The following is a 15055-nucleotide window of genomic DNA, read 5'->3' as shown; positions in this document are numbered from 1 at the left end:
CACCCAAACTGAAGCTTTGTTCAAATTCTAAAGGTTCTGACAAAAATTGCAATTCTTAAGTCAGATGGAAAACAAAGTTTCTGTACCTGATTATAACCATAAATAACATTTTATGTGTAGAACTTCATAATAAAAATCGACATGTAAATGATAAATATGCCTTCTTAAAAATAATCTCTACGAACTTGTTACGGTTGTTCCAAAACTCCCATCCACTGCTCCAGCTAAGTCAGTTTTAATTTGGTGTGTTCATTGTGCCATCGAACAGATATGGGGCCATATAAAGGTAATAACTTAACAAGTGAGTTGATATAAAAAAAATTAACCTATAGAGCAGTCCACACAAATATTTGAACAATACTCAAGTATCCTTGCTAAATCTCGAATTTGAAAAAGATATTCCCAGGATATTGCAGCCCATTATATATATAATAGCTAGAGCTTTATTCAGAAATTGTGTCACGTCCCGCTTTGAAATAGTGCTTTCCCCTTAGCATGCGGGTGTGCTGCAGCAAAACAAGATACGCAAAATCGCAATGTCTATTTTGCGGTTGTCGCTTCTCTGCAGTACACTAGTGCCCGGTGAGAAGCGCACTCAACAAAGCTAGCTAACCTGTCAGAACAGACCACGCATCTGAGAAATATTGAGAAACTTCCCAGTACTGTCAGTATTTGATCAAGAAATCAAATATAGTACATCATTTGACGCAATAATTAAAAGTTTGGAATATTCACACAAGCCTACCATAACAATCTGGTCGTGCGGCAGGGCCTGGGCTATTACATTTTCAGAGATATCAATTCAGTGATATTGAGTTTTGGCGCAATGCTGTCACAAATTTCTCAAATTTTGGCAAAATGTAGCAGGGTAAGCACTTTGGCGCAGTTTGGCGCAAATGGAGCAGCAATCGCATCACTGTTAAAGTTACATGGTGCATAGAATCAATCTTCTCTATATCCCCTTGCAGCGCACTGTAAATGACTTTATTTCCATGGGCTCAATAGTTCGCGAATTTGGTGAAGTGAGAGTTTCGGAAATGTTTTACGATGAGTGCGGTATGCTATGTGTTTGTTACTATAGGGAAACATATTTGTGGATTCTATTTTTCACGATATTCATCAAGTCGCAAAGTTTGTGAAAATAAGGTCTTAGCGAAAATTGAATCGTTTACAGTATTCAACAAGTTTGATTGAATGGAATACCGTCAAGAGAAAATGCTCAGTCACAATAGAGCTGGGCATGTCTAGAAGACAAGACCATCAATTTGCAGAAAAAGCGGTAGAAGTAAAGAAAGAAAGAAATATGTAGCCGCCTCAAGGCTTTGGCAAAAGTAAACTGCATGCAAACAAGGCTGTTTCTGTATTGTGCTTTTGAAGGGCTTATGTTAACCAGGGTCTGAAAATCAAAGCCATCGTTTTGAAGACATAATACAGGTGGACTCTGCATTTGCAAGTATAATTTCCCCGTCCCCGAAACTCCACACTGCCATGCAAAGATGCCACTTTGGAAACTGTGTACATATAGGCATTCACACAACTGTTTAAAAAATGACTCCAATCATTATTTAACTTGATACTAAAACTTTATACCACTTTTAAAGCTTATCTATATCATTTTAAGAAATAAAGGAAGACTAAAATGCCATAAAGTATTGTTTTTTATATGTTCCTAATCAAGCTTTAAGTTTTCATTTGAAGTGCTCCTATAGTCGAGCACATGGGAGATTTCTTTCTGGGCATTAAGAAACCATTTAATGAAGAAGTGAACTACGAGGCTCCTACAATAACAGAGGCCATGTGCAATGCACCCCTGTGTTATAGTTTAATCTTTGCCAAAAACAGCTAAGGTATTAAATGGAATAAGAATCTCATGCCACTGATATATGTTGACTGTTGATCAACATATAACAGAGGCGCATTAAACGTCTGCTCTCACTACAAGGTTTAGATAAGTGTAAAACTAGAAAGAGGAGAGGTTTTGGTTTCAAAAACAGTCACCTTGTGATCAGGCTTGTAGTTCATGCGTACACTTTTCATGTAGAGAGCTGTGGACTTCATTTCCGACGCAGGAATGCAGCTGTAAGACTGAAATGAAGGTCAGATACAAAGTAAGTGCTCAGCAACAAAATGAAAAGCAAAAAAGAATGTTCCTGCTCAGCTACATGCATCATTAGGGCTTATTTCCTGAGGGCTCCCTGGCTGCACTGAAGAGGGGCTTCTTTATAACTTAATAGGAAGTTTTAGCGAGTCATTTTTGAATCACATGGTTACAAAATAATGAACAATGCAGCTGCTCTGTTCCGTGAAACCATACGTAAAGTATAACATTTTAGTTAATCGCAAAACTGGTGCAACAGTGTAAACAATGACGATGATTGCATTTTAGTGGCAGTGCCATCTTTTAGTAAACATGTGAATCGTTCTGCAGCATGCAAATTTGTGGCTCTAGTTTCACGGCGCATGGCTGATGTAAACAAAATGGCTGAGGTAATATTTATCAGTCGGAATTTCAAGGGCTCCGAAGCTAGATAGAGTAAAAAATGTCTGAACAACCATAAAGGTAGGTGATGCGCCTCCGTCATCTTTAACGATCGGTCACATTGTGTGCTGTCGAACAAAATCATTTCGTCGGCTCGCGGTCACCACAGCAGCTAGTCAAACCAGATCACGAAAACTTACTCACATCCGTAGTTTACAGCATTCACAATCGCTTACCATTGTGAGCAGTCCTCAAAATGATTTAGTGCGATCCCTCAAATGAAGCAAAGAATAGCAGGATGGCAAATCGCCTCCCGCTATCCAAGCCTAACGCTCTGGCCGACGGAGTCACCCGTTGAACCGACCGCTGTCTATTTTTTTACCCGACTAGTCAACAATGCTGGCTTGCTTGTGGTGAGGTTCCAGCGGCCGGAGTGGGCGAAAAGTATGAGAAGAGCATCTCAAAGCCAACAACGACTCGTGCACACAAGCGCAGTGGCGTCGGAAATGCGTTCGTGGACGAACCATTCGTGTCGAAACGACTCGCTAAAACTTCCTAATAGAGTGGGGCATGGGTCTTTGATGCCGAGAGATCTCTAAAAATACCTTTTTTTGCTCTTTTGAAATGGTGATTTTAAAATGAACAGCTACAATAGACTCATTAATTCAAACTCCAGGAAGTCACAAATTTTAGTTTGAATTATCAGAAGTTTGAATTATCAGAAATTCATCTAAATATGATACTAGACAGCATTATGATTTGTTACATGGATAGCTACACATACAAAGCAGATTTTTGCCAGTTTCCTCTACATTGGCCTAATTTTAAGCAAGTACAGGCATAACACATTGGTGAAAGAACCGAACTTTGTCTTTGCAGACATCAGAACACCGGGTGCGGACTACAGTCCGTAAAACGCATTTAGTGTATGTCGGGTATAGCGAGGATACAGTAGACTCATTAAGTCGAACTCCAAGAAGCCACGAATTTTGTTTAAATTATCGCAAGTTGGAATTATCAGAAATTTGTCTAAATATGATGCAAGATAAAATTATGATATGTTATATGAATGACTACACATACAAAGCAGATACTTAGTGATTTCCTCTCATAGGCATACTGATCATAAGCAGGTATGTCATACATAAAACAATTGTGAGATGTATAACATAAGTTTACTTATCCCTTAAAAATGTGTTTATCGTGGACTGTTTAGATAGAAGATCACAACTCAAAACAAAATTAACTTTGTTCATCAGGCCAAGAGGTTGTCTAATGTGGACTATTAGGCAGGGAACACATGAGCAATGAAAACTGGCAATGCGCGACCGTTTTCATAGCAACTTGCGCGGACGCTGTGACGTGGACCTATGCCATGCCGCCACGTCACAGCATCTGCGCAAGTTACTATGGAAATGTTTGCGTGGTGCCCGTTTTCAGAGCCCATGTGTGCCAGCTTGAACCCCGTTGAGTGTGCTTCTCACCGGGCACCGGTGCACCGCGGAGAAGCAACACCCGGGGGAGCACGCTCTGCGGGTGTTGCTTCTCTGCAGCGCAGCAGTGCTCGGAAAGAAGCGCACTCACTGGGGCCGCGAGAACAAAAAGTATGAATTAAAGCGAAAACGCCGATCGAATCGCTTATAAATACAATAAAAACATAGCGGGACAACCAAAATTTTCAAATCTGTTTGAATTAACCGGAAGTACAAAATATCAGAGTTTGAATTATCGCGAGCCTACTGTATGTTTATTTTGATCCACCCAGTTTTTAATTTTGTGGATCAATATCTGTGCCATTACATCAATTTATAATACCTATGCGGGTTCAATTTGAATTGGTGTTGATGCTAAAACAATGCTTTTTCATAAAACAAATTTCGGACTTCTTGCAAATTTGCTGGACGGATATTTCAGCATCTAGGGCAGATAGAAACATAAATTTTTACAGCGGAGCTAGAGCTAGGTTCCCCAGGATCGTGTCCGGTACCAAACAATTGTCGACACAAGTTGCCGCCGTTGCTCATAAATGGCGGTAGCTATCCAGCCTTTCCGTCAATGTGCACGATGGTCCGGTAGTCGCCGTCGTGAACGTGCCCCCCCGCGACACCCAAGAAACACATTGAAGCATTCATGATGGACGTCTTCGGCTGGGTCATGCTCGGCGACGACACATCTGCCGTAGTGACGGGTGACTTTAACATTGACATTGCATGCCAGGAGGGAAAGTGGTTCACTTTGTTTATGCTCGAGCGCTTCGGGCTTGCATGTGTGAAGGAACCTACGGTGCCCACGACCAGGCATCGGACGTGTATAGACCTCGCCTTCACGAAGAATGTGTCTGCCGTCAGCGTACACCCTATGGCGGTGTACCACAGCGATCACAAGGCCATGGTCACTCTGGTTACGAAATAAATACCAACCCCAGATCGTTATATGTCCGACTCTTTAATCGTTCAAATAACCAATTACCCAATCACGCCTTAATCCTTACATTTATAAATACTTCATTCCCACCATAGTACAGTTTCGCTGGTCTTTCTTTTTCATCAGAGTGGAAAGGCTGAAAGTTTTTTTTTTTAAACATGCAACTAAATACGGTAAGTGAATCATGCAACGATGAGAACCGATTTTTCAAGATAAGTCTAAAAAATATTTCAGAGCATTTACCATTTTATTGTTTGATCGCCACATATAAAGAACTGAACTTCAATTTGCTGACCCGCAATGCATTGGGTGGCAGGTTACACCACGTTGTCGGCACTGGCAAGCTGTCATTCAATGCAGGTATTCAACTACCAAGACTTTTTAACTTTTTTTTTTTTGTTACTATCGTTAGCAATTGCAGACAGCTGTCAAGTGGTGATGCAAGTATTGGCCGCTGCACGGGGGACCCACTGAGGTCACAATTGTTAGACACATCAAAAATCATTTTCGGCGTAAAGGCCTATTCATACAGGAGCGTTAAGTTACCATAACATCAGTGCCTTGAATGTCGCGTGCCAGTCTTGAAATGGTTGCCACACCTCACATGAAGCACAGATGTCTCGGTGACTCTCGACGTAAGCCGACGCAAGTTTTCGTAACATGACGCAACGTCAGAAAATGATGCTGTGGGAACCGGCCTTAAAGCGTCGAAATCCCACGAGATAAAATTAAAAATTCGGAAATTAGAACCGTGGAGTGGGAGTCTACCATGTCTGTGATGTTAATTCCCGTATCATGTGAGTTCAAAGTGAATGCCAGTGTGTTTATCGCTCATTTCTGTATATAACAGTGCTGTCTCATCACTAAAGATTGTGCACCTGAAACTTCAATGCGAAACCGCATTTTAACGAAAGCTAACCTGGACTTCAGATGTGTGCATGCTGTGGCATGGTACAAGTGGAGAAGGTAGCAGAAACGAAGAGGGTCGAGTTGCCCCTCCCACACCTTTCGCTCCCTACGCATTTTATCGACCAAATGCCGCCAACTACCTGCACATGTCAACAAACGTGAAATGTGTGCCAACACGTCATGAGTCACCCCACACGACGCTCCACAGCCTCAGTCTGTGCATCCTCCGTGCTTTCACAAGAGGTAGGAGGGGACGACGAGGCAACACATAGAAAAGACGCGGTGGTGCATGCCAGGAAGGCTGCGATTGAATTTGAGCGTCCGCTGCGTTCCTAATAAAAAGCAATTCCACAGGCAACGGTTGCCCCCGTTTATCTGGTCACCGTGGGAGGGCGTTCATTCGGGATTTCACAAAGCAGACGGCTCAGCCCCCAGTACCTGCGGTGCAACCGCCAGCGGTGCCACGGCGCATCCATCCATGTTGAGGTAGACCTTGCCCGTGCCGCAGTCAACGTTGAGGGTGTCCAGGCGGGCCACCAGGGTGGTCTCTGCCGAGCTCACCCCAAACACATTGGTGTCCGAGAGGCTCAGGTGCACCGACAGCGTCGGAGAGGCCGCCCTAGAAGCGCCCCCGGGGCGACCCAGGGTCATCCTCGAAGTGATCCTGGAGCACCACTGTTGCAGCAGGGCGGTCACTCTCGGGTTGACCTCGGCGTGGACGCTTCCCAGCATGCACTGGATTCGGAGATCCTGGGAGGTGTGTCTTGTCTGCGAGAGAAACGTACGGGGGGGTAAGAGGTGTGAATGCTTTGCTTTCGGTACAGAAACGCATCTCTAAATCTGTGAGGTGAACAAGATAACCCGGCCTACTGAATGCAAAGCTCGTACGTAAGCGAAGGAGGGCATGTCAATGTTTGAATTCAGAAAAATTTGTTTGCCATACACATGTACCAGGCTAGTCAAACTTTATGAATTAGTACTCTGCTCGTCCTAAAATGCACTCAACCCTTTGAGAAAAAAAAATATGAAAATGTATTTTGCATGTTTTGTAAAGTACAGGCAAAAAGCCTGCTACATAAGAGGTGGGGATGAGCACTTCCTTAGAAAAATTTGGAACCAATGGGAAAATTTAAAATAAGGCTAGGCCTGTGCTTCATATTTCAGCTGTTAGAATACAATTCTTTTGCTCATTACATCTGACTCTGGCTAGCAACCTACTTTTCCCGCAAAGTCCCCGAAACCCACAGGAAAGATCAAAGGCAGCAGATGATAATATAAATATGATAAAACTAGAAATGCATGAGTCATTCCAGACTAGGGGGAAGAATAAAAATCAACATGATTTAAATTTAAAATCATGACTTAAATTGAGATTTAAATCAGACCAGTTTTACTATGATGATGTAAATCAAACCTTCCCGTCAAAAATAATCCCGAACATAATTTTTATTCACCGTTTGTCTACCATTTTATGTTTTCTATGTGCAGTTGTTTTGTATTTATTTTTAAAATGCTGATCACTTAAATCAGGGGTTCTCAAACTTTTTGGTCTCACGGAACCCCAGGAAGCCTCAAAAACTGCCACGGAACCCTTTCCCCCCCCTCTATATTTGCCGACCGAGAAGCAACAGATGCACAATTGTAGGCAATTTCGCTTGTGCTGCTTCCCATAAATCCCCACCATATCAATCGTAATGTCAGTACAAAGTGAGATGAAGGCGCTTTGCACGGTCCTGCCGCGCAGCATGCGGCATGGGGGGGGGGGGAGAGAAAGAGGGGAGAGGGAGGGAGGGAGGGAGGGAGGGAGGGGAGGGGGGGGTAACAATTTGGGTGTTCGCGGAACCCATGAGACCAGCTCGTGGAACCCCTGTGTTCTCTGGAACCCCGTTTGAGAACCCGACTTAAATGAAGTGCTGTTCTGGGGAAATTGGATCGTTGAACTTCATTTCTTCTATGCGTAATGTTTTATTGCAACAAAATAAAACTGCAAAAAAATTTTTAAAAGTTTTTTTTTTATTGCAATTAGGTCAGAACTTGGAAGAAAAATCAAATAAAGATTTTAGACATAACTTATAAATAAAGTTGTTTCGGTTCAAGTATGGCAGTGATTACAGCAATGAAAAGTTGTTAATTAAACTGTATTACTTTACATTTACAGTAATTCTTTCTTTTGGATTGTTATTATTGATCAGAATAGATCGATGCTGCTTGTTGGGCGAGTTGGGGCCGAAACTTTGAGAACATGGTAGCACTTTTTGACACTGACGAGAAAGGAGAACAGAACAACACAATGCACTACTGGGAAACATCCATTGTGCTGACCTGTTCTTCCCTCTCGTCTGTGTCAAAAAGCGCTGCCATGTTTTCAAATGATAAGAATAATTGGTTAATCAATCAGCAATGTTGAAAAACACATACTATGGTGGTAAAGAATCCACACTTTCTAGTGACAGTGATTTAAATCAAATTAGCCCAATTTAAATCAAATAAAATCTTATTAATTTAATCTTTTCAAGAAAACCGATGTTTTTCCATTCTGCTCCAGACCCACCTTGAGCAACATCATGCCGACAGAAAAGGGCACATTCCAGAAGTGGCTCTTCTTGAGCTGTTGCGGACGCGGCACATCCACGGGACTCAGGGTGCACCAGGCAGTCTCCAGCATCACTTCCGAGCTGCGTTTGTACACGAGGGATTTGCTGCATGCTCCAGCTTCCCACGATTATCTTTTGTACAAGTGGCCTCCCTCACTAGGCCCACCTTATGCAGCTCAAAATGTTGATAAGGAATCTTAACAGTGACCCAACAATAGCATATTATCTCAGAAACGCATGATTTAAGCTGGGAACTGTAACTTAAAAGTAAAAATATTTTTAGTTTTTTTTAGTTAAAATTTTTACTTTTTACAGTCCAGAGTATCTCCTCACAAAATATGAATCAATTCAATTTCTTGCCACCCAAAAACTGCAAGTTACAAGTTTCAAAAGGCCCAATTTAAAACATGGGACAAGCTTTGAGTGTGACTTTTTCTTCTTCATTGGTTTTGTCACTGGTTGTTGAGCATCTGAGAGATAGATATCCCGTACTTCCCTCCAAATGATAACATTTCATTTGATTGAAAAAGAGACCATGTTTTTATATAAATGTATACATGGCAGGAATCCACTGCTTAGTTTGCCTACCAACCCTTTGCATTTGTGTAGCGTATTTGCACAAATCTAACGCTCACCTTTTTTCCAAAAAAAATGTCCTCAAAACTGCGTGCGCGTTACAATCGGACCCAGAAACCGAAACTAAAAAAGTGGAACCACAGGTTGGCTAACCGCATCACCATGGACGCACTGTGCTTTCGGCTGGATTTCGCTAGCTCTGTGGGTCCAATCCAATTCACACGTCGTCACATGTTTTCTTGTTTCGGTATTCGCCATTCTGTTATTGTCTTTCTCTCGAGCTGCGATTTTAAAAATGGAAAAGCGAAAGTGCTTTCATTATGAGGCTTCGTTTAAACCGAAGGTGATCATGCTGGCGGAGGAAGAAGGAAATCGAGCGGCCTCCCATGCCTTAGGGGTCTCAGACATGGGCATGCGCGATTGGCAAAAGCAGAGGAACTGCATTTTTGCATGTAAAACCACAAGAAAAGGTTTTAACAGCCCTCAGCGTGGGCATTTTCAGGAGCTGGACAGCGCACTTTCAGACTACGTCAAAGAACTGCGACTGACATCAAGGTAAAGGTCTGCCAACTGGCTCAAAGCTCCAATTACCCGATTCAAAGCCAGCAGGAGCTGGATCACCAAGTTCAGGAAGCGGAACGAGTTCCCACTGAGGCAGCGAACGAGCATCTGCCAGAAGCTCTAGGAAGCTTACAAAGAGAAGCTGGTAGCATTCTAGCAGTTTGTGATAACGCTCCGCAGCTCGAACAGTGACCTTGTTGGGCAAATTGGCAACACCGACCAAACGCCCATGTTCTTCGACATGCCTTCGATCTACACGGTGGAGGCGAAAGGTGCCAAGCAAGTGCGCATACTATCCTCCGGCAACAAAAAAAGAACAGGGTGACAGCGATGCAGTGTTGCTCAGCCCTAATGTTTTATCTGCATGGTAGAAGCGGCATTGAGTTATTTCTCCAATATTCGCGAGTTAAACATACCTGCACATTAGAATCGGGGGTGCCTTACGGTAGTAGCTCAAGTTCCTACTTCTTTAGTTAGCATTTGCATTACCTCAACAACTCACAATCACCTGCTTGTAACATTTTGAGGAATCCTGTAAGTAAAAACATTATTGACATTTTGTTGTTCCAATCCTTCCGAGATCAGATGACCTTTTAACCGATGTGTAAATAACCCTCTGCGAGTTATTACCCACGCTGAGGCTGTTGATGGGTATCAAGAAAAATAAAACGAATTGAACTTTTCCAGATATTCAAAATAACAAAACTTTGCAATCTTTTCACTAGTCATTTCAAAAGCCTTACCCCTGCCCAACTCTTTTAAATAACCAAGCTTGATACAAGTAAAATAATTTCGCACCATCAAAAGGTGTGCCCAGGGAAAACATTCCTCTCTTTATTTAGCTCTCCACCTTTTGCACTATTAGACCTAACAAATGCCCTTGCCCAGCTTGGCAAATGCACAAGAGGTTTAAAAAAAGTGATGCCATATTACAAAGAAAACTCTCACCTGATGTCTCTTGTGCCTTTGTCTTTTCCTGCACAAGCATGAGGGAGACAGTTAGGCTAAGTAAGCCACAAGTAATGCAGCTAAGCACAGATCCTCACCTGCTACGGGCAGCACCGACCCAATGTCGGCATTGAGTCGAGCGTGCACGAGACCGGTGCTGAAGGGGCCGCAGTCGGTCATTTTGAGTTGTGCAGAGACGTCTTCCAGCTCAGCTGTGGCCCGCACCAGCATTCGCAGCGAGACCAGCTTGTCCAGGGAGCTGCATTTGGACAGCATCCAACCATAATGAGCCTCAAGCTTTTAAAGCTTCAGCAGCGCCACTGGCAAGTAAAGTCACAAATCAATACTGTTAAATGCCGAGCATGTGCCCGTGTCACAAAAGCGCCCACCCGCTACTTGTGATACACAAGAGAAATGAGCAAAAGACACAAAAGTCGGCCGCCTCGGACTTCCGAGCCCACCTAGCTAACCAAGATGCTCCTCCATGTCAGCCTCTTCTGCGTGCAAGCCGGTGCGAAGTGGTGAAGCCCGCCCTATCATGTGCCCCTTCTGCGTTTGTGTTCTCTGACCTGTCGAGTGCCGATCTCCCAATTCTCAAAATTATGTCCCCATATCGAGAGGGTGCTCGCTCACTAGTTTACAACAGGCCGTTCGTGGCCAAGGCCACTGCACTTGCATACATAGCTTGGGGAGGCTGTTGCGGTATGAACACAATAATCATAAATTGGTAAGAAAAAGAACAAGGGTCATAAAATATGAAATGAAAGCATTCCAAGAGTTTTGACAAATGCTATAAAGCTATTTCTAACAATTTGTTTTAGCTTTGCACAAATGCCCTACGAGCTCACGTGGAGATGCCGGCAAGAGCTTGAGCCAGTGCCTCCTCTAGCAATGACTCGTGCACCATGTTACGACGTTACAACGTCTCTTTCTGCGCTAGGTTACAATTTACATGGTCGAGTTTTGCTGAAGCGGTTGTGACCGCTGGCCAAGAGAGACAGGCCCATACAAGATTATTAGGTCAAATCAACGAATAAGTCAGAATGTCATAGGAGTTCATGAAGAAAAACGGGACATCAGTAATGGTCCTTGAATTCAAGAAAGCAGAAAGGGAAGAGTTATGTACACAGCCAGGGTTCAGCCTTTTTTAGTATATTTCTGGCCAAAAACAGAGGGTGCTTTTTAGAGATTTTTGCGACTTCAGGGATGCTACAAATAGTCTTCAACAAAAATTTGAATAACGATAAAAAAAATGTTTGGGCAAGACAAGAGGTTTTTATTAGATATGACATTTCAGGAAGAGGCTGTGGCAATAGCCATGTGCATAAATCACCAGGGTTGAAAACATTCTGTAAATGGCTTCATCTCTGATGCCGAATATTATTTTTTTTTTTAGAGTTGAAGAAACCTTTTTTTTCACTTTCAAATAATTGCAGGGGCTCTGGGAATGTAAGGCTGATAAAGAAAGTACTAAATGTTTGTCTTGTAACATGATCATCCTTGTAGTTTCAGGAAACCAGCGTGGCATAAATGTAGGCTTACGAGATAATTACAAATGGCTTTTGGAAACACTGAAACCACATCACCTCTGGGATCTGCTTCTGTGCGGCGCTGGAACAGAGGCACTCCTACGTCGTGGGGGCAACAGCCGTCCCCAGTGGTTCAGCTCCTCTTCCGAGTAGGCCGCATGAAGTGAAGCTAGCCTCACATTCATGTCCACTTGCTCGTGATGAAGCTAGAAAGAGACAATAGAAACCAGTCCCCTTCTCCTGAGTTGCAGCAAAACGATGTGCCGCTCTATCGGTTGTAAGAAGCTCTTTAATAAGGCAAAATAAAACAAAAATGTGTGAAATACTCGAGCAGGAATCTGATGTAGCTAGGTAACGAGCCAAGGAAATTACTAATATAGTTAAGTAAAATCATGCAACTATCCACAAAACTCCTTTCGAGCCAATGGTTCTACGGGAGCCACGATAAAATTAAAATAAATGCATGTACTATTGCGAGAAATATAATCCCATTTGCATTTGCTCTCTCAATGCAGCAAACGAGCCTGAACTGTCCCTTCCTTGCACACTGAAGTGAAATTGCAAGAGCTCGGGGCGGTATGGAGTCAGTCTACTTTAATGTGAGGGTAGACATGTAACCAGTGATCAATTGGCCCTTCCAGTGCCTGACAGCAACATCTGTTGAACACAGTAATGGAAGCAGCCTTTGCCTTTTTCTAGCAGGTAGAATATTGGTTTGGAACAGCCACTGATGTTTTCTGAAGCAGATGTCAACATCCTTTAGCACATCACTTCAGAATAAGAGAAAGTGATTGGATCGCTTAACGAGTTATTTTTCATAATAATTAAGGGCTCCTCTTCGATACTGAAGCAAACTACTTATTACCATTTGTAATAAGAATAAATAGGACACCAAATGAACACTCATTCTTATTCGAAATAAGGCTCGGGTGAGAGTAAGTTCCATTTGCAATGAATATTAAAAACAAAAAGCATAGCCCTTCAGTCGAGATAAGGCCTCTTTCCCCTCCCCCTTTTACACTAAATAGTTTATTTAGCCAGTATATATATCTTTTTGTAAAATGGTAGCAAAAGCCAGCCCGCTGAAAAGGGCTATGGATGTTTTAGCGGATATGCTGATTTTTGCCGGCATTTTACGGAAATTATATTTACAAGCTAAATGAGCTACCAAGTGTGAAAGGGAGAGGGAGAGACAAAATATGTTGTCCCCCCCAAGCTACAAAGCCAAAGTTCCAATATCATAAACTGCAAAAACTCCCATCCACAAATATAAAAATCTACAGTTGCACTTTAAGAGTGACACTGCCAATGGGGACTCCCTCTACTGCTGTATTTATACAAATATAGACCAGAGTGTTTTCTGTCTTTCCTGGCACAGTTTTTTAATAAGATCAGAGGTCAACCTACAATCAAGATCAAAGAAGGTAAGGCTGTAGCAGTACTGAGCATAGTTTTGAAGCCAATCGCGCTAACCCAGGCGCACCCTTAGCGTATCAGCCGCTGCTCCTAGCACTCCATCGCAAAGTGGTGAAGCTCGACACACGACTGCTGGCGTAAGGTCGTCAAAGTTGATGCAAGTCAAGCGAGCGCCAAGGTAACCCTGTGGCCACAGCATAAAGACATGTGGCAGACATAAGAATCAAGTGATCTCAAAAGGAAAAAAAAAAAGATACAGTTTCTGCGTTATCACAGCAGCTGCCATCCCACTATCTTGCAAATTTTTCTCGCAAGTTTTACCTCCCGACGTCAACGACGCTGTTTGGAAATTGACACGACGACGGGGCAAGCACGCTTGACGAGCAGTCTCTACACTTCACTTCACCTTAAGTTCAAGCGCAGCCGACGCTGGGAGCCAACGGGACCGATCGAACGACACTAAGATACCGAAACCGTGGCATTCGTCACCTTTCTGTACGCGAAATGCGAGCGGACGCAAGAGTCGCCACCGTCACGGGGTCCCATCTCTAACTGCCTTGGATTTAACCAACTGTCTGACTGCAGAGCGACGTATGTCGGAACGTCGGATGTCTGCCGTACCAACCTCCACAGCTGTGCCCCGCCAGGATCGCAAGATCGACACTTTTACGACGGCATCGGGCAGAAATCTCGGGACCCCTCGAGGATGCGGCAAACGCGCCAGTCGAGATGCGCTCCCTGCAGCGTACCATAAAATCCAGTACGAACATCCTCCCCCGAGAAATTGCCCATCCTGCTTTTCTCGCTCATTATCCATAGGTTAAACATTCCGAAACGTCGCCCACGTCTGATTTCCGATGACTGAACTGTGCGATTTGCGGCATTGGTTCGTGTGACGAGCCAGCCCGAAGCAGGATCCTGCACGTTTATCGCTCCACGAAGCCCGAGTTTGCCGTGTCCGCAAGACGAGCGCGTGATATTGGTTACCGTGAAATGCAAGCTTGTAGTGGGATCCCGTGTGTTTTTTACTCTACTTCAACCGCCGATTTTAAAGAACTGAGCTAAAAAGAATCTTGAGCTATATTCAAATTAATAAAGTAGTCATTGCTTTGCTTGCCACGTTACATTGTTTTACCCAGCCAACCTCATCAGGGCCTTCCTTTCCTTAACACAAATGTGTGAAATGCTTCTCATGTAATAAAACTGTTCTTATTCGTAAGTATGCTTTCAAGAAAAGATTTCCAGCTATGATTTAATAAAGTATCTGTGCTCAATTTGCATGAAATGTAAAATACTATTACTTTAAAATATTGCAATTCAGTTAACACTGAAATTTTAATGTCTACGTTCAATTAGCAATCAAAAACCCCATGTTCGGACACATCTAGCAATTATGCTAGACTAAAACATTTACACAAGCTCGATCATGCTGACAAAGGCCAAGGACCACGGAATATGTCCACTACAAACCACACTCCGTGTGGTGTTTGTGCCACACTGCTCTTGGAGACATGTTTTACCAGGAGCGTAATCCCTCCAGAGCAGATGTGTTATGCAGCTCAGTAGCTGTAGTATTCGAGTGAAACCTCATTGCCCGGGCTCGAGCCCCGCGGGGGCAT

The 15055-nt window shown here is 43.3% G+C and overlaps 1 protein-coding gene across 1 annotated transcript in view; it reads right to left on the bottom strand.

Moving 5' to 3' along the window:
* LOC8039476 (protein KIAA0100) overlaps window positions 1-15055 on the bottom strand; it is a 113959-nt gene that overhangs the window by 87796 nt on the left and 11108 nt on the right. Inside the window, exons 12-17 of the mRNA XM_029994568.4 lie at window positions 12078-12226; window positions 10590-10750; window positions 10492-10519; window positions 8364-8487; window positions 6251-6580; window positions 1999-2085 (exon numbers count right to left, since the gene is read on the bottom strand). Of these exons, the coding sequence (XP_029850428.2) occupies window positions 1999-2085; window positions 6251-6580; window positions 8364-8487; window positions 10492-10519; window positions 10590-10750; window positions 12078-12226 (879 nt within the window). The remainder of the gene's footprint in view (window positions 1-1998; window positions 2086-6250; window positions 6581-8363; window positions 8488-10491; window positions 10520-10589; window positions 10751-12077; window positions 12227-15055) is intronic.

This window comes from Ixodes scapularis, unplaced genomic scaffold (genome assembly GCF_016920785.2).
Source record: "Ixodes scapularis isolate PalLabHiFi unplaced genomic scaffold, ASM1692078v2 PGA_scaffold1__304_contigs__length_218370807, whole genome shotgun sequence".
NCBI lineage: Eukaryota > Metazoa > Arthropoda > Arachnida > Ixodida > Ixodidae > Ixodes > Ixodes scapularis.
Note: the sequence above shows the minus strand (reverse complement) of the source record. Positions and strands in the feature narration are given on the sequence as shown.